Source organism: Scyliorhinus torazame, chromosome 1, assembly GCF_047496885.1.
Source record: "Scyliorhinus torazame isolate Kashiwa2021f chromosome 1, sScyTor2.1, whole genome shotgun sequence".
In the NCBI taxonomy this organism is placed as follows: domain Eukaryota; kingdom Metazoa; phylum Chordata; class Chondrichthyes; order Carcharhiniformes; family Scyliorhinidae; genus Scyliorhinus; species Scyliorhinus torazame.
The window spans coordinates 288738383-288763685 of record NC_092707.1 but is presented as its reverse complement, the minus strand read 5'-3'; the positions used below and the strand labels follow the sequence as shown (position 1 = coordinate 288763685).

Sequence of the window (25303 nt, the reverse complement as noted above, 5' to 3'; positions counted from 1 at the left end):
ACAATGGGTGATTCCTGATTCCATTTTGTCATTTGCTTATGTTAACATGCGGGCTGATGTTTGGGGATTTGGTGGGAGGATGGAATCGTTGTTATTGATATGGGGATTGACATTGCATTCGTTACTGATTATTGTTTATTGTTGGGTATAAATTTGGGAGTAAATGCAAAAAAAGGAGAATAAAAATATTTTTTAAAAAGCACCAGGATATGAGTCAAATTATACTGTTCCTTCATCCACCTCCAGGGTTTCAATCTCTCCTTCCAATGTTCATTTCCCTTGGACCCCTATGTGCTTCAAGGTTCACCTTCTACGCCCACTCTCAGATATTCTGCCATGCCAAACAGAAAGCCACTTCTCTAAAGGCCCACAGTAAGAAGTTTAAAAAAATATATATATATATTTATTAAAGTTTTTTACCAACACAATTTTTTCCCCTTACAGACAATAACCCCCCCGCCCCCCGTAACAAAATAACACAAAATCGCACTGAGCAAGATATATACATGGCAAAATGGTATATTTACATAGCTTTATACAGTGGCTCTCTCCCGCACGTGCCAGTTACCCCCACCCTTCATGTTATCTCCTGCTCCTCCACCCCCCCCCCAAGCAATCCCCCATTCCCTCCCCGCCCCCCCCCCCCCCAAGCAATCCCCCATTCCCTCCCCGCCCCCCCCCCCCCCCAAGCAATCCCCCATTCCCTCCCCGCCCCCCCCCCCCCCCAAGCAATCCCCCATTCCCTCCCCGCCCCCCCCCCCCCCCCCCCCCCAGGGTTGCTGCTGCTGCTGACCGACCTGCCTCTAATGCTCCGCAAGATAGTCTAGGAACGGTTGCCACCGCCTGTAGAACCCCTGCGCAGACCCTCTCAAGGCAAACTTAATCCTCTCCAGCTTTATGAACCCAGCCATGTCGTTTATCCAGGCCTCCACGCTGGGGAGCTTCGCCTCCTTCCACATTAGCAAGATCCTTCGCCGGGCTACTAGGGACGCAAAGGCCAGAATGCCGGCCTCTTTCGCCTCCTGCACTCCCGGCTCGTCCTCTACTCCAAATATTGCTAGCCCCCAGCTTGGCTTGACCCGGACTTTCACCACCTGAGATATTGCTCCCGCCACTCCTCTCCAGAACCCCTCCAGTGCCAGGCATGACCAAAACATATGGACATGGTTCGCCGGGCTACCTGAACACCTTCCACAACAGTCCTCAACCCCAAAGAACCTACTCAACCTCGCCCTCGTCAAATGCGCTCTGTGTACCACCTTAAATTGTATCAGGCTGAGCCTGGCACATGAGGAGGAGGAATTAACCCTGCCCAAGGCATCAGCCCACAAACCTTCCTCGATCTCCTCCCCAAGCTCCTCCTCCCATTTACCCTTCAACTCTTCTGCTAGCGCTTCCCCCTCTTCTTTCATCTCTTGGTGTATTGCCGACACCTTGCCCTCCCCGACCCATACACCCGAGATCACCCTGTCTTGAATTTCTTGTGCCGGGAGCAACGGGAATTCCCTGACCTGTCGCCTCACAAAAGCCCTCACCTGCATATATCTAAATGCATTTCCCGGGGGTAGCTCAAACTTCTCCTCCAGTGCCCCTAGGCTCGCAAATGTCCCGTCAATGAACAGGTCCCCCATTCTTCTAATCCCTGCCCGATGCCAGCCCTGGAACCCCCCGTCCATCTTCCCCGGGACAAACCGGTGGTTACCCCTGATCGGGGACCACACCGAGGCTCCCACTGCACCCCTGTGCCGTCTCCACTGGCCCCAGATCCTTAACGTTGCCGCCACCACTGGACTCGTGGTATACTTTGCTGGCGAGAACAGCAGCGGTGCCGTCACCAACGCCCCCCAGCTCGTTCCTTTACAGGACACCATCTCCATCCTCTTCCATGCCGCCTCTTCTCCCTCCATAACCCACTTGCGGATCATCGCCACATTTGCTGCCCAGTAGTAGCTCCCTAGGTTTGGCAGCGCCAACCCTCCTCGGTCCCTGCTGCGTTCCAGGAACCCTCTCCTTACCCTCGTGGTCTTATTCGCCCACACAAACCCCATGATACTCCTACCTACTCTCTTGAAAAAGCCCTTGGTGATCACGATGGGAAGGCACTGAAACACAAACAAAAACTTCGGAAGGACCACCATTTTGACCGACTGCACTCTACCCGCCAGCGAGAACGGTAACATGTCCCATCTTTTGAGGTCCTCCTCCATTTGGTCCACCAACCTCGTCAGATTCAGTTTATGTAGGGTCCCCCAACTCCTGGCTATCTGGATCCCCAGATACCGAAAAAACCCCACCGCCCTCCTCAGCGGTAGGTCCCTATCCCTCTTTCTTGGTCCCCTGCCTGTAATACAAAAAGCTCACTCTTCCCTACATTGAGCTTATAGCCCGAGAACTCCCCAAACTCCCCAAGAGTCTGCATGACCTCCACCATCCCCTCCATTGGGTCCGCCACGTACAGCAACAGGTCATCCGCGTATAGAGACACCCGATGCTCTTCTCCCCCTCGGACCACCCCCCTCCTTTTATTAGACTCCTTCAGTGATATGGCCAAGGGTTCGATCGCCAATGCAAACAACAGGGGGGACAGGGGGCACCCCTGCCTCGTTCCTCGGTACAGCCGAAAGTACTCCGACCTCTACCGGTTCGCCACTACACTCGCCACCGGGGCTCTGTAAAGGAGCTTAACCCAGCTGGTAAACCCTCCCCCAAACCCAAACCTACGCAACACCTCCCAGAGGTACTCCCACTCTACTCGGTCAAAGGTTTTTTCCGCGTCCATAGCTGCCACTATCTCCCCCTCTCCCTCCTCCGATGGCATCATTATCACGTTTAAGAGCCGCCGCACATTAGTGTTTAATTGCCTGCCCTTTACGAATCCCGTCTGGTCCTCATGAATCACCCCCGGGACACAATCCTCAATCCTCGTGGCCAGCACTTTTGCCAATAACTTAGCGTCCACATTGAGGAGCGAGATCGGCCTGTACGATCCACATAGCAATGGGTCCTTGTCTCGCTTTAGAATCAAGGAAATTGTCACCCCTCCTCTCTTGCCTCGTTAAAGGTCCTCACTAGTAGCGGGGCCAACAGAGCTCCGTACTTTCTGTAGAACTCCACCGGGAACCCGTCCGGCCCCGGGGCCTTCCCCGCCTGCATACACCCCAAACCCTTGCTCAGCTCCTCCAACCCGATTGGTGCCCCCAAACCAGCCACCTCTTGCTCCTCCACCCTCGGGAACCTCAGTTGGTCTAGGAATCGTCTCATCCCCTCTTCCCCCCCGGGGGCTGGGATCTGCACAGCTCTTCATAAAAGGCCTTGAATACCTTGTTTATTTTCGTTACACTCCGAACCGTGACTCCTCTTCCATCTTTGATGCCCCCTATTTCCCTCGCTGCCGTCCTCTTACGGAGCTGTGTGCCAGCATTCGACTAGCCTTTTCCCCGTACTCGTAGGTCACCCACTGCGCCTTCCTCCACTGTGCCTCCGCCTTCCCCGTGGTCAACAGGTCAAACTCCGTCTGGAGCCGTCGTCTTTCCCCAAGTAATCTTTCCTCCGGGGCCTCTGCGTATCTCCTGTCCACTCTTAAAATCTCCCCCATTAACCTCTCCCTTTCCATGCCCTCTGTCTTCTCCCTATGAGCCCTGATGGAGATTAGCTCTCCCCTGATCACCGCCTTCAACACCTCCCATACCACCCCCACTCACACCTCCCCGTTGTCGTTGGCCTCCAAGTACCTTTCGATACACCCCCTCACCTTCCCACACACCACCTCATCTGCCAGCAGTCCCATATCCAGCCGCCACAGCGGGCGTTGGTCCCTCTCCTTTCCCAGCCCCAATTCCACCCAGTGCGGGGCGTGGTCCGAAACGGCTATGGCCGAATACTCCGTCCCGTCCACCCTCGGGATGAGCGCCCTGCCCAGAACAAAGAAATCTATCCGGGAGTAGGCTTTGTGCATGTGGGAGAAGAAAGAAAATTCCCTGGCCTGCGGTCTGGCAAACCTCCATGGGTCCACTCCCCCCATCTGATCCATAAACCCCCTGAGCACCTTGGCCGCCGCCGGCCTCTTTCCCGTCCTTGATCTGGAGCGGTCCAGTGTTGGGTCCAGCACTGTATTGAAGTCCCCTCCCATTATCAGGCCTCCTACCTCCAGGTCCGGAATGCGCCTCAGCATGCGCTTCATGAATCCAGCATCATCCCAGTTCGGGGCGTATACATTTACCAACACCACCCACGTCCCTTGCAACCTACCACTCACCATCACATATCTCCCTCCATTATCCACTACGATAGTCTTGGCCTCAAATGACACATGCTTTCCCACCAAAATTGCCACGCCTCTATTTTTCGCGTCCAGTCCCAAGTGAAATACCTGTCCTACCCATCCCTTTCTTAACCTGGCCTGGTCCGCCACCTTCAGGTGTGTCTCTTGGAGCATAGCCACGTCTGCCTTCAGTCCCTTCAAGGGCGCGAACACTCGAGCCCTCTTCACCGGCCCGTTCAGGCCCCTCACGTTCCACGTTATCAGCCGGATTGGAGGGGCTCTCACTTCTCCCCCCCCTCCCTCTCTTCTCCCCCCCCTCCCTCTCTTCTCCCCCCCCCTCCCTCTCTTCTCCTCTCCCCCCCCCCCTCCTCTCTTCTCTCCTCCTCCCCCCCCCGCTGACTAGCCATCCTCTCTCTGGGCCAGTCCCGTGTCCGTGTCTCCCTCGCCCTCCAGTCCCCCAGCCGGGGGACCTCCGTCCCGACCACCTCTTCTGTGTCCCATTCCCTTTCGGCCAGTGCAGCAGCAACCCCTCCCCCCCCCACACCCCTGTCGAGCTTTTTTGCTCCCCCCATGTCACCCCCGTAAGTCAGCTGACACCTGCTGACCCCGGCTTCCCCCGCCGTCCCTTTGACCCCCCCCCCCCCCGTGTGGGAGTCTCCCAATCAATCCTTCGTTCCCCTTCCCGCCTTTCTTCCCGCGCGCGGGAAAAAAAAACCCCGCACTTTCCAAAGCCTGCCCCGCCCCCTCTGGCGCAGCTCCTGTCGCGGCCTAGTCTCTCTCCCCCAGCCCATATAACATTTCCTGCGCGTGATTGACCCCCTATATACAACAACCATCATACTTCAACCCTCAAACACCCCCCACCCTCACAAACCCTCAGTTAGAGTCCAACTTTTCAGCTTGTATAAAGGCCCACGCCTCTTCAGGTAGTAATGTTGGTCCTTGTATGTAACCCACAGTCGCGCTGGCTGCGGCATTCCAAATTTCACTCCTTTCCGATGCAGCACCGCTTTGGCCCGGTTGAAACCCGCTCGCGCCCATCATCGCCCCGATCATCGTGCCCGCGTATGCCGCGGCATCGACCCCCTCCACTCCTTCTGGGAGACACAGGATCCTCAGATTATTTCTCCTCGACCTGTTCTCCAGGTCTTCGAGTCTTCCCGCCCACTTCTTGTGCAGCGCCTCGTGCCACTCCACTCTCAACGCCAGGCTCAAGAGCTCGTCCTCATTCTCACTCACTCTTTTCTGGACCTCTGAGATCTTCACCTCGTGGGCCTTCTGGGTTATCCCTAGTCCTTCAATTACCGCCAGCATCGGCGCCAGCATCTCCTTACGCAGCTCCTCGAAGCAGCGCTTGATGAATTCCTGCATCTCCTCTTTGTCCCTGGCCGCCGCCATTTTGCTTTTTTTCCCTCGCTTCTCCCGCTGCTCCAATGCCGCTTCTTTAGCCGTTGCACTTCGGGTCCGGTCCATAAAAGTCGGTAGGGGACTTCTCTTCCCGTCCCCACGTGTGGTCTGTAAAAAAAAATTCTGTTGGGGCTCCTCTAGCGAGCCCGAAAGTCCATAATTGCGGGAGCTGCCGAATCGTGCGGCTTAGCTCCGCATAGCCACAACCGGAAGTCCCACAGTAAGGAGTTGACAACTTTCGGCTACTTCCTCAAATATTCTGGCTTTTCTCAAGCCCACTTTGCTCCAAGAATACTCCACCAATGTCCTGTCTCTTTAATTCAGGGTCTTTTCCTTTGCTCCTTTCTTTCAACTTCACGTAACAGGACCTGTTTCAGATTACTGTCCTGGTCCTTTAACTAGACTGTCATCTTGGGACCTCTTCAATGACAACTTCCTGGGTTGAGACCTTCTTTTCCCTTCCCCCTTTCATGTGCTATTCATTGGGGAACCTTAGAAACCATAGCAAGGTTACAGTGCAGAAACAGGCCATTCAGCCCACCATGTCTGTGCTCACCAGAAAGAGAAAAATAAATTGGCTGCTCATTTTAATCTCACTTTCCAACACCTGGTCTGTAGCCTTGCAGGTTACAGCACTTCAGACGTAGATCCTGGTACCTTTTAAATGAGTTGCGCGCTTCAGCCTTAACCACCAACTGATGTCCAATACCCTCTGGATGAAAAAGCTTTCCTCAAGTCCCTCTAATCTTTCTTCCTTTTGTGATGAATGTAGGAATTTCAGATACATTGTATTATATGTATTTGGTGCAATAAACATTAAAAGCCTGGGATAGTATGCGACTGCTGCAGTGGGGTTTTTAAAAATCCTGGTTTGCAAGGCAGCCAGGCTTTGTGGCTATAAGGGATTAATAAAGCATTCTAAAAGGTTGGGCTCATGAAATTTTGTTCTTAGAAAGAGGGTTCCCTGGGGAGTCGATAGTTAGAGACATTGGGCACGATCCACCGGCCACGTTGCACCCGGAAAGCAGTGCGCTGCAGCACAATGTGGCCGGTAAGTGACGGGAGACCCTGCTCCCGGGATCTACCTGGCTCAGGAGATCTAACGCAATTTTGCGATGCGTCACAATGTGAAGTCTGCCTATTGTGGACGGTATCACTTTTTGGCAAATTTGCATATTAGAGCAAGACAGCTAGTGTCACTCTAATATGCAGTTCCTTAAGGTAACCAAGGCTTTGGGACCTATCCCCCACGCCTTGGAGGAGTGGCGTTCAGTGCTGGTCTCCACAAACGGGGACCAGACGGAACGGCACTCATGGGATCGGAGGGATCCAGGTGATTGCCCGCTGTGCAGGGTGGTACCCTGGAGCTGCTGGTGCTACCCAGGCAGCCTGGTAGTGCCAGCCTGGCACCCTGTAAGTGCCACCTGGATCAGAATCCCCTCAAAAAAATCGACTCATCCTAGTCCTGGTGAGTTGCACCCTATATACCACCTTTAAATGTATCAAGCTCTACCTCTCGCGTAGCAGTCACCGTACGAAGAGGCTCACTCTATATCTCCTCCTCCTCCTCCAAAATGCATCCGAGTTCCTCCTCCCACTTGACCTCCACCTCATCCACTAAACCCTGCTCTTTCCCCATGATCCGCTCATACATTCATACATGCGGTTCTCCTCCAACCCCATACACGAGAGTATCCTTTCCATCAAGGGAGATGGCGGTGCCTCCGGGAAAGTTGGAAATGCCCGCCAAACAAAGTCCCACAACTGAAAATATCTGAACCTATCCGGTCCCCCATGCTCTGCTTTCTCCTCAGCTGCTTTTGATGTGATGAGGGGCCATCGCTCATACCAAGTGTGTTTATAAACTTTGTGATTGGCATCAAAGCAGTGTAATGGAGATGCATTCAAGTATGAAGGGAAAGATCAATAAACAATGCACCAAACAGCTGTCTCTGGAGTAATTAACCTGTTAATCACTGACTAATGCAAAGTATTGCCATGTGAAATTGAATGGAAGATCTGCATTTCAAAGGCTGTCAAGGGATATCAAGCTCTTTGAAGTGTACTGGGCTTTCGAGGAATCTTCTGACACTTTCAACAGCTGCTGCGTTAAACACCTTTGTCTGAGACAGCAGGTGTTAGGAAAGGGTGACTGAAAATGCCGTGATTTTTCACACCAGTGCCTGGACTGCTCTTCAGCTTTCAGGCAGGGGTCCCTGTTGGGGGGGGGGGGGGGGGTCTCAAAGCAGGGCAAGAGATCCACTCAAGTGTGGAGAGAAAGATCAATAAACAATCCACCAAACAGCTGTCTCTGGAGTAATTAAACTGTCAATCACTGGCTAATGCAATGTATTCCGTATGTAATTGAATGGAAGATCTGCATTTCAAAGGCTGTCAAGGGATAGCAAGCCCTTTGAAATGTACTGGGCTTTTGAGGAAGCCTCTGACACTTACAATAGCTGCTGCTTTAAACACTTTTCGCTGAGGCAGCAGCTGTTAAGAAAGGGCAAGTGAAAATGTTGTGATTTTTTCACCCTACAGCTTGAACTGCCCTTCAGCTTTCAGGCAGAGGTCTCTGTTGGGAGGGGGGGGGCTTCTCTGTTAGGGGAGGGTCTCTGCTAGGAACATAGGAATTAGGAGTAGAAGTAGGCAATTCAGCCCTTCGAGCCTGCTCCCCCATTCAATCAAATCATGGCTGTTCTCTTCCTGGACTCGAATCCACCTCTCTATCTGTTCCCCATATCCCTTTAACCCGCTTGTAAAATCAGGAATATATCTAACTGCTTCTTGAAACATTTAATGATTCCACCGCACTATGGGGCAATGAGTTCTAATTCACCACCCTCTGTGAGAAGTAGTTCCTCCTCATCTCAGTTTTAAATCTACCTCCTCTCAACCGATATCTGCCACCTCTCGTTCTAGATTGCCCCACAAGGGGGAACATTTGGTCTACGTTTACTTTATCAGTCCTTTTTAGTATCATATATCTGGATCAGATACCCTCGCATCCTTCTAAACTCCAGCAAGTATAAGCCCAAGCTGTTTAATCTCCCCTCACACGGCATTTCATCCCTGGAATCAATCTGGTGAACGTCCTCAGAACTGCCTTCAATGCTACCACATCTAACCTCAAATAAGGAGACCAAACTGGACATAATACTCCAGATGTGGTCTCACCAACACCCAAACAATTGGGGTTGTTGGGGGGAGGGGGGAGTCAGGTCAGTCTCTGCTGGAGGGGGGTCTGTCTCAGCTGGAAGGCGGAAGGGGGTCTATCGCAGTGTTTTTCAAACTTTCTTTCCGGAGACCCATTTTTACCAACCGGCCAACCTTCGGGACCCAACCCGGCCAACCTTCGCGACTCACGCCGGCCGACCTTTGCGGCCCACGCCAGCCGACCATTGCGGCCCACCATTTTCTCTGACCTTGTTTGTTGCTGACAAAAATGGAGGGAATGGTTTTGGTCCCTTTGGCCACAATGGTCCCTTGGGCCCCCTGAACTTGAAAAAAAAGGCTGCGACCATGTAAACAAAATGCAGCCGCACTGCGCATGCGTGCCCGATCATTGGTGCGCATGCGCATAGTTTTGTGCGTCCACATTTCTTTTTACCTGTTCCTGGCTATTTTGAAGGCCGCTCGCAGCAGGCATTATGAAAAGCCAGCTGGTGCACACGGATTTGTGCGATCGGGAGTGCCTCAACGGACGGTTCTGCGACCCTCCAGACTCCCGCCCGCAACCCACCCGCGGGTCGCGCCCCTGAGTTTGACAATGCCTGGTCTATCGCAACAGGAGGGGGTCTGCCTCTGCTGGAGGGGAGGGGTCTCTGCTGAGGGGGGGGGGGGGGGGAAGGCGGTCCCTGCTGTTGGGGGAGGGGGGGGGGGAGGAGGCGAGTCGGTCCCTGTTGGAGGGGGCAGTCTCGGGGGGGGGGGTCTCTGCTGGGGGAGGGGTCTTTGCTGGGGGAGGGGTCTGACAGTGCTGAGGGTGACAGGATTTGCATTTTGGGCATCTTCTGATGAATGGTGGGGGCCCACCTCTGTTATGCACTGAACCCCTTGGCGAACCACTGGGTGCACTGCGTCAGGTCCACACTTGAAAAACTGCACCAATCCATGCCCACGTGAACCCTGACTGACAGACCTGGAGCATCACAGGGGCTTGGAGAATCAAGCTTCCAGCCTGTTAATTGGATGCAAATGACTCATTTGTATCCTCCCACCGACGCAGGACATGTAGCTTGCTGCCACTACCGATGGTCAACAGGAGCATCGGAACGGGATCAACACCCTTTCTTTTCTGGATTTCACTGGGCACACAAGCTGTCCCAAATTGGGAAATCCTAGATTGACGAGTTCCTATGGCACCCACTGCTCAATGCTTTATTACAATGGAACCTCAGAGGCAAATGCCCTGGAGCCTCAAAACTGGTCTAAACTAATTTCACCCCACTGAACTTACATTTAGTATCCTGAGGTTTATAATCCACCACTTACTCTGATATTACATCCATAGTATGGTCCAAAAAGTTAACAACAATTTTGAGTTATTTTTAGTGTTAATGTTCCACTTTATAATCATGTAAATTAAGAAAAATATTCATGCTCAAGAAAGACATACACCAAAGTAACATATTACTCCAGAATTGGTAAAAGAATGCAATTGTTTTGGTCGTCATAAGTCAACTGAGTGCATTTTTTATAACTTTTAAGTCTCAGGTGAACAAAATGTATTTTTGAGGATTTGTTCAAAAGTCAACTTGTACTTTCTGAAACGAGCATCCATTTCAATTGTTCTTGTAGAATGCAGGGAATGATCTTAGAATGAAACTTCAACTTAATTTAAAGTAATATTTTTTTTCAATGCATAGCTAAATGCTTGGATACTTTTGTGAAAAAAAGTGTTGTCTACTGTCTTTATAAATGATTGACAGTTTAGCTGATATGAAGTATAAAATACACCATTATATATGTTATATGATTTGTAACTGTAAAGCTAAACCTGGAAAGGTTCAATTAAATTAAATTAACGAGTCAAAATAATCAGTGAAGTATATACCTGACAAAAGTTCTTGTTCTTCCATTTGCTCAGCACACAACGGCTGCACTGCAGTAGTTCCTGAAGGACAAAAACGCAGATGGCTATGTCAGATGCATACATTGTCACCAATGGTTAGTGTTTCCGATTTCCAATCAGAAGAGATTAGCATACTTCGAAAACAAAGATGCAACTGTTTGAGAACATGCCACTGCACTAGAGCCTGGTTATGATCTTTGTGCCGGTTGATCCTTTACAAAAATTAAAGTTGCTGAAAGATGAATAAAGAAGCATAACTGTTTACTGTCAACTTTGTAACCAGAAAGCTACCTCAAACTCCTTGAGGGTGTCTCGAAGTTTATCTGGGCGTCTATTCTTGGGAGCCCACATGTATTCTCGAGCTGACAAAAAAAAATATGAACAGATTTTTTATTATAATGAGAATTATACCACACAATTTATCCAATTAACTCCATTATTATATTATTACTATTTAATCTGAACTCTTGAGTCATCCAGGATTGAAGAACACCAGTAAAAAATTATCAAATTAAATCAGTAAATAAAAACAAAATTGTTAACCAGAGGACAAATTGGCAAAAGAAATCCAGGGAAATAAGGAAATTTTTCTTTGAACACAGTGAATCATGATCTGGAATGCACTGATTAAAAGGGTGTTTGAAAGCAGATTCAATAGCAATTTTCTGAAGTGAATTGGATAATACTTGGAGAAACAATATACGAGTGATGGAGAAAGCTGGGGACTGAAAATAAGGGCTGGCAGAGGAACAATGAACTGAATGGCCTCCTTCTGCACGGTGTGATTCTATGAATCAATGCTCAAACAATCTGGAAATGTATAATTTACCAAAGTACAATACGCTAAAAAATTATTTTTAGCTGTAATTCAGTGTATAAGCAGGGCAGAATTCGGAGGCCAGGCATTCCATTTTTATTGGAAATTATAAAGCTTAAGAAATGTCTATTCTTATTCACAATTAAGAATAACTAAATTTGGGGAATGTATGGTTTGGAAACATGGGCATAGAAATTGGCTCACACCCATATCACGTATTGCTCCCAGTTCACTGCACACTGCCTGCACTGAAGAAACTGGTGGCAGGACCATGCTAAATTAGATGGCCAGCCTCATCTGTTTCTTATCAGCGAGTCTCAGGCACCAGTTGGGGTTCCAGATGCACATTCTCACTATTCCTTTGGCAAAGAAGTTTCTCCTGAATTCCTTATTGGATTTATTAGTGACTATCATCACTTACTAGCGAAGTTCACGTTTGATGCAGTTATATGTTAAATTTTGCTAATTGGAATGAATGAACGCACTCATGGGATGTCTCAAAACTATTAAATACTATTCAATGCTATTTATCATAGTTAGTCATTTATTTAAAAAGTGTTTGTTTCCATTCTTGAAAAGAAATCAGCCAAATCTTCTACACTGTAGATTCTTTGCTTTTTATTTGATTCAGAAGACTATTTAGGCAGGAGGGCTTAGTAAAGATATGACTTGATTATTTAATATAACTGATTTAAGACAATATTCTGTTTCCAAGTGGAATGGGAAGATTAGACTGCTAGCATTCGGTGTACCATTTGTCAGCACTTTGCTTTCTTCCAAGAAGCTGCTCACTCTACTGAAGAAAGGGTTGTGAAAACTCTGTAGAGGAAATACATTCATGCTTACGAGAAATGATGGAAGAACATTTATATCAATTATGATGATCTTAAATGACATTCAGTCATACTACCACATTACTCACCCTCTATCATATGCTGCTTCTCTTCTAGGTAACAGCAGTCTGATGGTGACACTAAATGGATTTAAGATGAGAAAAATGAAAATACACAAATTATTGTAATGATGGCACAGGTTAACACAAAAAATCAGTTTAAACGGTGAGCTGTTATAATGTTACATTACTATGAATCTCAAATGCAGAATAGTAACAAAGTCTGTGTAGGGCCAGTACCACACTTGACAAAAAGGCACTGAATTTAACTTTGAGAGTGTGTTAGAGGCCTCGTAATGAGTTGATTACTCACTAAACACATCACTTAATTCACTGTGCATTTTGCACTTTCAGCGAAGTTGAATTTTATCCCCAAAAGGTGTTCACACAGACTTCCACTTTAACCTGGTCTAGAATAAGAAGTAATCTTAGATAGAAGGGCATGTTCTGCATCATTCAGCAAGTCGACTTTTCTGCATTCCTATCAGTTGGATTCCGACGCCCTCTGCTGGAATTCTGGTGTTTAAATATGGAACCGAGTATTTAACTATTAGATTATTCACATTTTCAGCAAAGTAACATGTATATCAATATGAATTTGTGCCTACCTGCCTCTCTCTTATCATAGTATTGGTAGGTGCCAACATCTGTATCTGTTGTATGATATAGAACAGAAAATAAGTAAAATTAAAAAGTTGCCAAAACATTATTTTCATATTAAAAGGTCAAGAATCTTCGATGCTTCTGTTTGGATATAATAAAAATAATAGTGTACACTGTCATGAATCTGCCTGGAGACATCAGTACACAGTATTCAAAGAGCCTCAATTCTTGGGAAGACCTATATATGCCAAAGTTTAGTGATAATGGGAATTTTGCAATAATGTAAATATATCCCCAATAACATCCTTTACAGGCCTAACTTAAGATATCTAGGGCTAGATTCTCTGGCCCCCACAGCCATGTGTTTCTCAGCGGCTCGCCATTAGCGGTGGCAGGATTCTCCCGCTGCTTGTCAATGGGATTTCCCATGAAAGCCACCCTACATCGCCGGGAAAACCGCACTGCCGGTGGGAACAGGGAATCCCAGCGGGCAGAGAATTCCAGTCCTAATATGTAGAAATCAGATTCAACACCCTGGAACACAATTTAGCTTGAACATCTAAATTACTATATATAATTTTTAAAAATATCTCAAATTTTGTAAAGTTATACAACCTTTGGTAAATGGGACAGTTTCTTAACTCGGTATTTGCTTTGTCAAAACTTTTCATAATTTTTCTTTTCTGTTTTTCTTTTCCGTAAAGCCCGAAATAATTTCCAATCTGATCGTTGTATCCTGGTGTAATTCCAGAACAGCAACCAATGAAATTCTTCATGCAATGAAGTGATAACTTTCTCAAGTTGAAGATATCTCAAAAATAGTTCAGAGGTGATTTTTATTGACTAGAAGATCCTAAATGTAATTCCTAGTTGTGCTAACTTAACTGATCTCACCAAAGTAACTGAAGCATATTGCTATTGACATCAATGCCCTTAGTGGAAGGGGAAATCTGCCCCTGTACCCACTCTTAATTACTATTCAAGTGATTCCCATTGAAAAGTGTAGGTGGGGACTAGACTGGGCTCAGTCATGCATCTTCTCTGCTGGGTCCCTGAAGTCCAGGTACAGCTGTATGGATATCACTGTTGGATATTGTTGGTCTCATGAAAAATGCCAATATGGTTGAGATGCTGGACTATACTTTATCAAGAGACAGTGACTTGTGGGAGATCTCCACATTGAGAAAGTGAAAAGGGGAGCACATCTGCAAACTAAATAATATTTGATTATATATATGCTGAATATAGATGCAGATTCTAAATGGTATAACAATCCAGAAAAAATGATACACGATTGATTAGTTTTGCATTTTCTGTTAGATACAGCAGGCCTTTCTTTTAAACAGAATTGTCTAAATATCCTTTAACAATTTGCAGGTCTTGGTTCACATTACACCTATAGTGAAGACAACAATTCTGCTGATCAGTTGTTCAACAAACATAAATCAACATTTAGTTTCCTTACTGTGAAAGTGGTGAAAATTAAGAAATGCAATTTACATCTCAATTTTTGCAACTTTATTATAACTTGATTTTTAAATAGTACTAGTCTATCAAAAGATAAATTCAATTTAAATGAACACAAAATAGGTGACATAACGAATGATATCACCATTCATCACATAATACTGAAGAAAAACATATGCATGAAAACGCTGATGGAAGGAATATAACCATTTAAAATCCAAATTTTGAAAAACTAGGCAGAGTTCAATTACCCTTTACTTGTAAAGTATTCTTCATAGACCACAGGTGCAGCTCGATCAGGCAGAAAGACATCTGATGGCAGATGGAACTCAGAGCTCTGTCAAAGTAAGAAACAACCTAATGTGTGAAAACTAATTAGCCTCCATTAGGTATAAAATTAAACATCTCTGCAAGTGGAATTGCAAAATGGTTCCTCATTAACCATATTTTAAGATAAAAATGTGTCAATAACCTAGGGACAAGCACACATTAGCACATTAGCCTTCCACCCCATTAGCTGAAAAAAAGCAGGAAAGGAACAGCAGTTTCTTTTCCCTCACAGGGCTCGCTATTATGTAGCTGAGTCTACTGGGGAACCCCAGAAGGCAGCACTGTTTGAGAAACCGATTAACCAATGACTCAAATTCCTTGTGCTATATTTTGTAATATTAGGGAGAAACCGCAAGTTGTCAATTTTACAGTTGAATTTCTTGATAATGCATTAGCTACTCATTTTTGAAAAGATTTTTAAAAATTCTCCTCCTTTTTCACATTTTCTCCCAAATTTATACCCACCAACAATAAACAATAATCAGTAACGAATGCAATGGCAATACCCATATCAACAACAACAATCCCATCCTCCCACCAAACCTCCAAACAGCAGCCCACATGTTAACATAAACAAATAACAAAGGGGAAACAGGAATCACCCATAGTCATCATTAACACATAGTCCCCCACCCCCCACCAAACCCCCCCTAATGTTCGATGTAATCCAATTCTTGAAAGTGAACGCATTAGCTACCCATAAGAAACTATTCTTTAATCCGGATTCTGTTTTATAATGCTGTTTTACAATTATGAATAGGGTAGTTGGAAACTCTTATGAACCTCAGCTATGCACCTGTAACTCACCTTTGTGTATCACTGGTAGAAGTGTATTGGAGCAATAGTAAGTGGTTCTACAACAGGGTTTTTCAAAGTGTGGGTCATGACACATGGGTGCGTCATGGTCGGGTGTCAGGAGGGTACAGAGCAATCAGTCACAGCGACCCGTAATGGTCCTGATCACGGGAGAAGCACCCAACCGCCACAACTGCCATTTTTATTGAGAATGGTGGCCATTGCCACCTTTAAACGAGAACGAAATTAGACTGCGTGCAGTCTTCTGGCCATAAGCAGCAGCAGTGAGCAGGCCACGTACCCTGCACGTACACTTGATGTCAAGAGCCCTCTGTATGAATGCGCTTTTGTTGCCAAATCACAGAGAGCTTTTTCTCTTTTCTAGCTGCTGGCAAGCAAGGCAAGGGGACTGTGAAGATTATTTGTTTCGTTATAAGAAAGAGACGGCCAGAAACACAAATAGGCAGAGTATCTACTGGCCTGGGTCTTACTTCTGAATCTGGTGAGAGCTGCTCAGCAGAGTCCAGAGCAGTGCTAGTGTTAGCTCTGTACAAAGCTCCAGGGCTTCTGGTTAACAGCCTACAAAGAAGAAACTTAACTCGGAACAAAGCGGTATAAAGATGATTTCTTGACGTTTTGTTTTGTCAATTGTGCCAATGCAAAGCCCATGTGTATTATATGCAGGGAAGTACTGGCAAATGAGAGAGGTTTCAGAATTTGAAGGAAAAGTAGTGGTTGAAAAAGTAATTTTGAGGTTGAGACCCTGGAGTCAGTTATTAACTTCCTGCTGGCTCTGAATGAAAAGTCTACACTGCTGTACCAGAGCTGTGACAGCACGTTAAAAACACGCCAAAAGCCCATGAGGCTGTCAGCATTCTGGAGTAGCATCTCCTATGAGTATCCAGTGCTGAGTAAAACACGCATTTTATTGCCATTGCCCTTCACAATGACCTACATGTGCGAGGTTGGATTTTTCATTCTCACAAATACAAAGATGGCACAAAGGAACTAACTGAACTCTGCACCTCTCCTCCTTTGAACCTAAGTGGAGTGATATTGTGAGGTCCAAGCAAGCTCCCCTTTCGCATTCAAGGTAGGCAAACATAGGAACATAGGAATTAGGAGCAGAGGTAGGCAATTCAGCCCTTCAAGCCTGATCCGCCATTCCATCAGATCATGGCTGATCTCTTCCTGTTCCTCATATCTCTTTAACCTGTTTTTTTTTTTAGAAATATATCTTTCTCCCTCTTGAAACCATTTAATGATTCGCACTCCACCGCACTATGGGGCAGCGAGTTCCACAAGTTCACTACCCTCTGCGAGAAGTAGTGCCTCCTCAGCTCAGTTTTAAATCTACTGCCTCTCAACCTACACCTTGTTCTCGATTGCCCCACAAGGTGGAACAATTGGTCGATGTTTACTTATCAATCCCTTTTAGTATTTTATATACCTCTATCAGATCCCCTCTCATCCTTCTAAACTCCAGCAAGTATAAGCCCAAACGGTTTAATCTCTCCTCATATGTCAACCCCTTCATCACCGGAATCAATCTGGTAAACCTCGTCTGAAGGGCTTCCAATGCCACCACATCCTTCCTCAAATAAGGATGCCAAAACTGGATACAATACTCCAGATGTGGTCTCACCAACACCCTATACAATTGCATCAATACTTCTCTACTTTTATACTCCTGTCCTTCTGCAACAAATGCTAACATTCCATTTGCCTTTCTTATTACATTTTGTACCTGCATACAGACTTTCTGTGATTCATGAACAAAGGCACTCATCCCTCTACCCAGACACATTTTGAATCTGCTTTCCATTTAGATAATAATTTGCTTATTTTTTCAGCCAAAATGGATAACCTTACACTTATCCCATTAAACTCCATCTGCCAAATTTTGGCCGAATCCCCTAGCCTATCTATATCCGTCTGAAAAATCTGTATCTCCTCTTCACTGCCTGCTTTCCCAACTATTTTAGTATCAACCACAAATTTTACTATGTTACACTCTGTCCCTGCTTGCAGATCATTTATATAGATTGTAAACAGTTGAGCTCCGAGGACTGAGCCCTGCTGCATCCTGCTAGTTACAGTTCACCAGCCAGAGAAGGACCCTACACTCTGCTTTCTGTCAGTCAGCCAATCCTCAATCCAATCTAGTATTCTACCCCCAATCCCCTGCGATCTCATCTTCTGGATCAAGCTTTTATGCGGTACCTTGTCAAATGCTTTTTGAAGTCTAGATATACCATATCCACATGTTCCCCATTATCTACCTTGCTGGTTACGTCCTCAAAGAACTCAAGCAAGTTTGTCAAACATGACTTACCCATAAAACCATGCTGACAATGGTGGATTGAGCTATGTCTTTCCAAATGTTCAGTCATCTCCTCAATGATTGATTCCAGCAACTTCCCCACCAGAGTTGAAGCTAACCGGTCTGTAGTTTCCTACTTTTTGCCCCTCTCCCTTTTTGAATAAGGGGGTTACATTAGCATATTTCCAACCCACCAAGACCTTTCCAGAATCCAGGGAATTTTGAAATATCATAACCAATGCCGTCCGCTATCTCTGCTGCCACCTCCTTTGATACCAATATGTGCAGGCCATCAGATTCCAGAGACTTATCTGCCTTTAGTCCCATTAGTTTATTCCATATCTGCGCCCTAGTGATGGTTAGTCCCCAACTTCCTCTGTATTAACTGCAGTTCTTAGAAATTTTTTATTATCCTTTATTTATGAAGACAGAGACAAAATATTGGTTCAGTGCGTCCACCATCTCTTGGTTCCCCATTATTACCTCACCAGTATCGTCCTCTAGAGGGCCAACATTTACTTTAGCTATTCTCTTCCTCTTTATATACTTATAGAAGCTCTTGGTATCAGTGTTTATGTTTTCTGCTCGTTTCCTTTCGTCGTTCAACTTAGTTTTTTTGATTCTATTTTTATTAGCCTTTTGCTGACCCCTAAAGTTCTCCCAACCTCCAGATTACCACTAGCTTTTGCACACGTGGTGTGTGTCGTGAAGGTAGGCCGGCGTGGGTCACGAAGGTCAGCTGGGGTGTCTCCCGAAGATCAGACGGTTGGCACACGTGGGTCGCAGAAATAAAAATGTTAAAAACACGGTTCTCTAACATGGTAGCAGATATGTTCTGTTTTCAATCCTCCAGCCAATTAGTTGGGCTGTTGTGAAGGAAAAACACCAGCATGGACCAGTGGGGCTGAATGGCCCGTTTCTGTGCTGTATATTCCATGTAATTTGATATAATAAATGTCAGCCAGTAAAATTCTGCTCTTTTGTAAATAGTGCCATGGGAGCTTTTATGCCTACCTACTTAATATCTTCTGGTTAAAACATTTGCTAGAATTCCTTGGCGTGCTTTTTATTGTACTGATGAATCTATTTAAAATAAATGGGTTAGCAACCATTTTAACAAAAGCATCATCTCCACTGAAATAGTTTGCATTTATTGGAACTAATCCAGAACTAGACTTGGTCATTAAAAGAAATTACAGTGTCATAAACATAAAATCACATTGGTTTTTACAATTCTTCATTGTAAGCTAGATAGTATTGATTCAATCCTCAAATGTTCTAAGCTGTAAATTTCAACTAATGCATTTTAAATTGGTACATGATTTTTGAGAACATGACAGTGAAAGGTACATAAAATCTACGTAAATTAGAAAGTAAATCAAACATGTTTTCCAACTTTCGACTTGGGTCAAAAACTTTGGAAGGGAGTATAAAATCACCTGGATTTGCCACACAATAACAGACTGGAAAGCTGTTGTGCTATGGTCCTAATTTGACAAACTCTTCCTGGCAGAAAGACTTTGATGTCAAGTTATTTTTTAAAATCAGCAAACAAGGATCTGGGATGATAGCCTTTTAGAACACTTTAAGAAGATCAGGTCAGTTATCCTCATATCCTGTTAAAATTAACTTTTCAGAACTCTTAATTCCTGCTTAAATCTCTTTTCTCCTGATACTATCAATGACTTTCAAGTTTAATAATGACTGACACGGATGATGTTATCAGGATTTGATTGGAATGACTTTTGCTGTATTTATGAAATGGGGAAGTAATTGAAAAGTGGAAACATAATAGATTATGTTGCAATGATCCACTCTTTTGAACACCTAATCAGACCATTCTCGCCCTCCTTGCTAAAAGAACAGGTGATACTTCAGCGAGAACTAGAATATATATACAATATATGCCATTATTGCCTCAGACTATATTTGCGATCAGTTGACATGAAGAATGACTGATGTGTCAGTAGTCAGGTTCTACCTGTTATCTGCACAATCCAGGGGCAGACCCTTGGCTATCGCACGACCTGCAGAATAACTGCTGACAGGTTTTGGGACCAAGTAAACATTTCCCCAGCTGAGGAAAAATATCCTGGAGGAGCAGCAGCACAGCTATTCAAAATTATAACAATTTTCCTTGAGGAGAGAAAGGAACATCATGTTACTTTTATTCTCCAAAATCATTGCAGTATATTTGCAAGAGGAAAGTTATAAACTAGTCAATTTGTCTGTCTCAGTATAAAATCCTATAACGATGTGTGACATTTAACAAGAAAGATCACACCACTCATCAACATGGATATCACGTTCTTGACATTCAGATCAATATTTCCGTGCTTATGGTTATTTTACAAGAATTTTGTTTGAAAGTTACAAATCTTGGAGATATTTTTCTATCCTAACCTTTCTGTATGAACAATGAATACAAATAAAATCATCTCAGTTTAGCAGACTATAAATTATCTTCTTGGAGCTCTTTATTGTAGCTTAAGAGTTAGAATTAGGTAAAGTATTAAAATGAGTACATTGTTGCATTAATGAGAAAATTGCATTAATGAGAAAATTCATTACTTCCAGAGCTTTTCTAGGTAGCACCATTACTTCCATTTATTCTCTCACTTGGTGTTATCTAGGCAACGTATGTACAGACAATAGGAGAATAGAAACACCTAACATGTATCTCTTCAGCTGCACCAACAATAGCCGAATCATTTTTCTAACACTATCAAGAATAATTAACTGTTAAACATACCTTAACTTTCATTACATCAAACCTGCTACTGGCTCACTCAGTCATCCACCCTAAATCTATAATTTTGGCAATGTTTATGATAACAATAGAAAGAAATCAAGCAAATCTTGCAGACTCTGCAATACCACAAATGAAATAGTGACAATTATGGAATTTGGATTAAGACAGAAAAGAAGAAGTTAGATGATAAGATTAGTAAAAGAACAGAATTGCATTCATTTGACACTGAATAAAGATGATGAAAATACCAAGAATAGGAATAGAGATGTGTATAATGAAAAGGAAAATATATAAATTGTTAACAAAAAACATAAGGAATAATGCAAATTGGAGAAGAATTTGGCTGCATTACAGTAATTTAGACAAGATCACCCCAAGACACTTTTATGAACTACTGTAAATGTTATCAGACTCCTGAAAATTTGGATAGGAGTCCTGAAGTCTGACAATTATCCATTCAGGGGAAATGCAATTAGTTTATTGTACACCTGAAACAACCTCTGTTCTCCTGAGAGAGAATGAATCCCCATCAGATTTTTTGACAAGCTGTCAACCACATGCAAGAAACCCCACACCCAACTTATTACTGCAGTATGCTTATTATCTTTCTTGGCATTTAAAGTCATGTGCTAACTTGCTTACAGCTTATAATAAATTAAACCCTGCATATAAGTGTTCTCCCAATCCAGAATAAATAAAAAAACTCTCTTAACAGAAGTTTAAGCAAAAATCTTTATCCTACTGACCGAGATTTCTTCCCAATTCTAGTACATCTCAGAGACTAAAGTGACCTTAATGAAATATTCCTATGCATATCACTTTTAGCAATGAAAAATAATTTGGTATGAAACTATTTAAATATTATTTCAATGAACATATATAACAAGCTCAATGGAGTGGCTTGAAACTGACAAGTGGGGTCCAGAACTGCCCAAGGCTGGATATTAAGCTCAGGAATGACTTCAGACCAGCAAACACCATACTACACCACCTCTACTTTCTGTTTGGCCTCAGTTAGACTTGTGCGCTCATTTTAAATGGATGCAAGGCAATTTGAGCAATATAGTTTCACATATCAAGCCAATGTCTGGTGGCTGTCATCAAAGAGATTGAGATGTTGGGTTGGGTAAAAAAAAAAGGTGAAAGCAGATTAAGGGAAGCAATCCTACTATTATACATAGCATTGACCTGGTCCTAGCTAGAGCACTGAGAGTAGATTTGGAACCCAGACTACAGAAAGGATGTAACTGAGTTGGGAGAGCTAGAAGAAAGTGGTAAAGGGGGTTGGTGAATGATGCATATGGAGACAAACAAACTCAATGATCTGGAAGTCTTCTCATTGCAAAAATTATAGGCTATGATTGAGGCATTTAAAATAATAAAGCTCAGAAATGTAGATTAATTCAGGCTACTTTTATTGTCAAAAGATAACTGAGCAATGGGAGATTAGTTTAAGCCAAGAAGAAATCATTTCAGGCAGGGTATAAGTGAGCATCCAGTTCCAAAAAAGGGTCATATTGGACTCAAAACATTAACTCTGTTTCTCTCTAGCCAATGGGGGTGGAAGAAGTGAAGATAGGGATAGGGAAGATGCAGATGGGTAAGGCACTGGGGCCAGATGGTTTTCCCGTGGAATTTTATAAAAGGTTTAAGGGGCGGCACAGTGGTAGAGACGTTAGTACTGCTGCCTCACAGCTCCAGGGACCCGGGTTCAATTCCACCCTCGGGTGACTGTGTAGAGTTTGTACTTTCTCCCCATGTCTGTGTGCGTTTCCTCCTGGTGCTCCGGTTTCCTCCCACAGTCCAAAGATGTGCAGCTTAGGTGGATTGGCTATGCTAAATTGCCCTTAATGTACATTTCAAAAAAAAGGTTAGGTGGGGTTACTGGATTATGGGGATAGGGTTGAGGTGTGGGCTTAAGTAGGATGCTCTTTTCAAGGGCCGGTGCAGACTTGATGGGCCAAATTACCTCCTTCTGCACTATAAATTCTATGATTCTATAAGTTAGCATCGTTGTTGGTGGAAATGTTTGAGAATGCAATGGTTAGGGGGGCCTTGCTGAAAACGATGGGTCAGGCATCCATTTCGCTATTGCTTAAAAAGGATAAGGATCAGGTGGAGTGTGGGTCATATAGGCCCATATCTCTGTTGAATATGGACGCCAGGATACAGTGAAAACAGCGCGAGAGGAGAGAGAGCCGGGACATTGAAAACAGCGCGGGAGGAGAGAGAGCCGGGACATTGAAAACAGCGCGAGAGGAGAGAGAGCCGGGACATTGAAAACAGCGCGAGAGGAGAGAGAGCCGGGACATTGAAAACAGCGCGGGAGGAGAGAGAGCCGGGACAGTGAAAACAGCGCGGGAGGAGAGAGAGCCGGGACAGTGAAAACAGCGCAGGAGGAGAGAGAGCCAGGACATTGAAAACAGCGCGAGAGGAGAGAGAGCCGGGACATTGAAAACAGCGCGAGAGGAGAGAGAGCCGGGACATTGAAAACAGCGCGAGAGGAGAGAGAGCCGGGACATTGAAAACAGCGCGAGAGGAGAGAGAGCCGGGACATTGAAAACAGCGCGAGAGGAGAGAGAGCCGGGACATTGAAAACAGCGCGAGAGGAGAGAGAGCCGGGACATTGAAAACAGCGCAGAGGAGAGAGAGCCGGGACATTGAAAACAGCGCGGGAGGAGAGAGAACCGGGACAGTGAAAACAGCGTGGGAGGAGAGAGAGCCGGGACACTGAAAACAGCGCGAGAGGAGAGAGAGCCGGGACATTGAAAACAGCACGGGAGGAGAGGCAGCCGGGAGATTTAAAAAGCACGGGAGCTGTGAGTCAGAGCGGAGATTTAAAAAGATTGCGGCCTAGCTTCGGGAGCCGTTCGGAGGAGGAGGGACAGTCTCTGTCAGGGAGAGAACCTGAGAACATCTAAGACCCTCAGAAGGTAAGAAGGTAAGTAAGTGATTTTTACTCATTTTTACTTTTATTACCGTTTCAAATTGTGTGTGTGTGTGTGGGGGGGGGGGGGGGGGGGGTGGAGAAACTGAAGTGACATCACAGAAAAGCTGTGACCTGAGTGGCTGGTTGGGAATCTACACTAAATTAAAAAAATTAAGCATTGGTAACTAATTAAACATAATTACTTAATTATAATTTAGAGGGGTATCTAAGCCAGAGATCGGAGAGTACTATGTTTAACTTTCACATTTATAGTAGAAATCTAGTGCTAGGAAACAGATAGTTAACAGTAACTTTAAAAACAATTTTTTAAAAAAACGTTTAATTTTAATTTACTAATTAATTGACGCAATGTCAGTTAGAGGGGTGCAGTGCTCTGACTGTGAGATGTGGCAGGTCCGGGAGGCTTCCAGCGTCCCGGATGGCTTCATCTGCAGAAAGTGCACCCAACTGAAGCTCCTCACAGACCGCATGGTTCGGTTGGAGCAGCAATTGGATGCACTTAGGAGCATGCAGGTGGCGGAAAGCATCATAGATTGCAGTTATATAAATCTGGTCACACCCAAGGTGCAGGCAGAGAAATGGGTGACCACCAGAAAGGGCACGCAGTCAGTGCAGGAATCCCCTGTGGTTGTCCCCCTCTCGAACATGTATACCCCTTTGGATACTGTCGGGGGGGATAGCCTATCAGGGGAAAACAGCAGCAGCCAGAGCAGTGGCACCACGGCTGGCTCTGATGTTCAGAAGGGAGGGTCAAAGCGCAGAAGATCAATAGTAATAGGGGACTCTATAGTCAGGGGCACAGATAGGCACTTCTGTGGACGTGAAAGAGACTCCAGGATGGGTATGTTGCCTCCCTGGTGCCAGGGTCCAGGATGTCTCCGAACGGGTAGAGGGCATCCTGAAGGGGGAGGGCAAACAGGCAGAGGTCGTTGTACATATTGGTACTAACGACATAGGCAGGAAGGGGCATGAGGTCCTGCAGCAGGAGTTCAGGGAGCTAGGCAGAAAGTTAAAAGACAGGACCTCGAGGGTTGTAATCTCGGGATTACTCCCTGTGCCACGTGCCAGTGAGGCTAGAAATAGGAAGATAGAGCAGCTAAACACGTTGCTAAACAGCTGGTGTAGGAGGGAGGGTTTCCGTTATCTGGACCACTGGGAGCTCTTCCGCGGCAGGTGTGACCTGTTTAAGAAGGACGGGTTGCATCTAAACCGGAGAGGCATAAATATCCTGGCCGCGAGGTTTGCTAGTGTCACACGGGAGGGTTTAAACTAGTATGGCAGGGGGGTGGGCATGGGAGCAAAAGGTCAGAAGGTGAGAGCATTGAGGGAGAACTAGGGAATAGGGACAGTGTGGCTCTGAGGCAGAGCAGACAGGGAGAAGTTGCTGAACACAGCGGGTCTGGTGGCCTGAAGTGCATATGTTTTAATGCAAGAAGTATTACGGGTAAGGCAGATGAACTTAGAGCTTGGATTAGTACTTGGAACTATGATGTTGTTGCCATTACAGAGACCTGGTTGAGGGAAGGGCAGGATTGGCAGCTAAACGTTCCAGGATTTAGATGTTTCAGGCGGGATAGAGGGGGATGTAAAAGGGGTGGCGGAGTTGCGCTACTGGTTAGGGAGAATATCACAGCT

At 45.4% G+C, this 25303-nt stretch overlaps 1 protein-coding gene across 8 annotated transcripts in view; it reads right to left on the bottom strand.

Annotated features, from left to right (window-relative positions):
* wdpcp (WD repeat containing planar cell polarity effector) overlaps window positions 1–25303 on the bottom strand; it is a 288945-nt gene that overhangs the window by 200174 nt on the left and 63468 nt on the right. For 5 of the 8 annotated variants that reach the window (XM_072507250.1, XM_072507286.1, XM_072507230.1 and 2 more), the window contains 5 exons: window positions 14770–14855; window positions 13057–13101; window positions 12479–12529; window positions 11031–11101; window positions 10722–10781 (listed from right to left, as the gene is read on the bottom strand). In XM_072507250.1, the coding sequence (XP_072363351.1) occupies window positions 10722–10781; window positions 11031–11101; window positions 12479–12529; window positions 13057–13101; window positions 14770–14830 (288 nt within the window). In that variant the 5' untranslated portion in view covers window positions 14831–14855. Of the gene's footprint in view, window positions 1–10721; window positions 10782–11030; window positions 11102–12478; window positions 12530–13056; window positions 13102–14769; window positions 14856–19947; window positions 20103–25303 lie in introns of all 8 variants that reach the window. The other 3 variants (XM_072507270.1, XM_072507278.1, XM_072507261.1) reach the window with 1 other exon arrangement.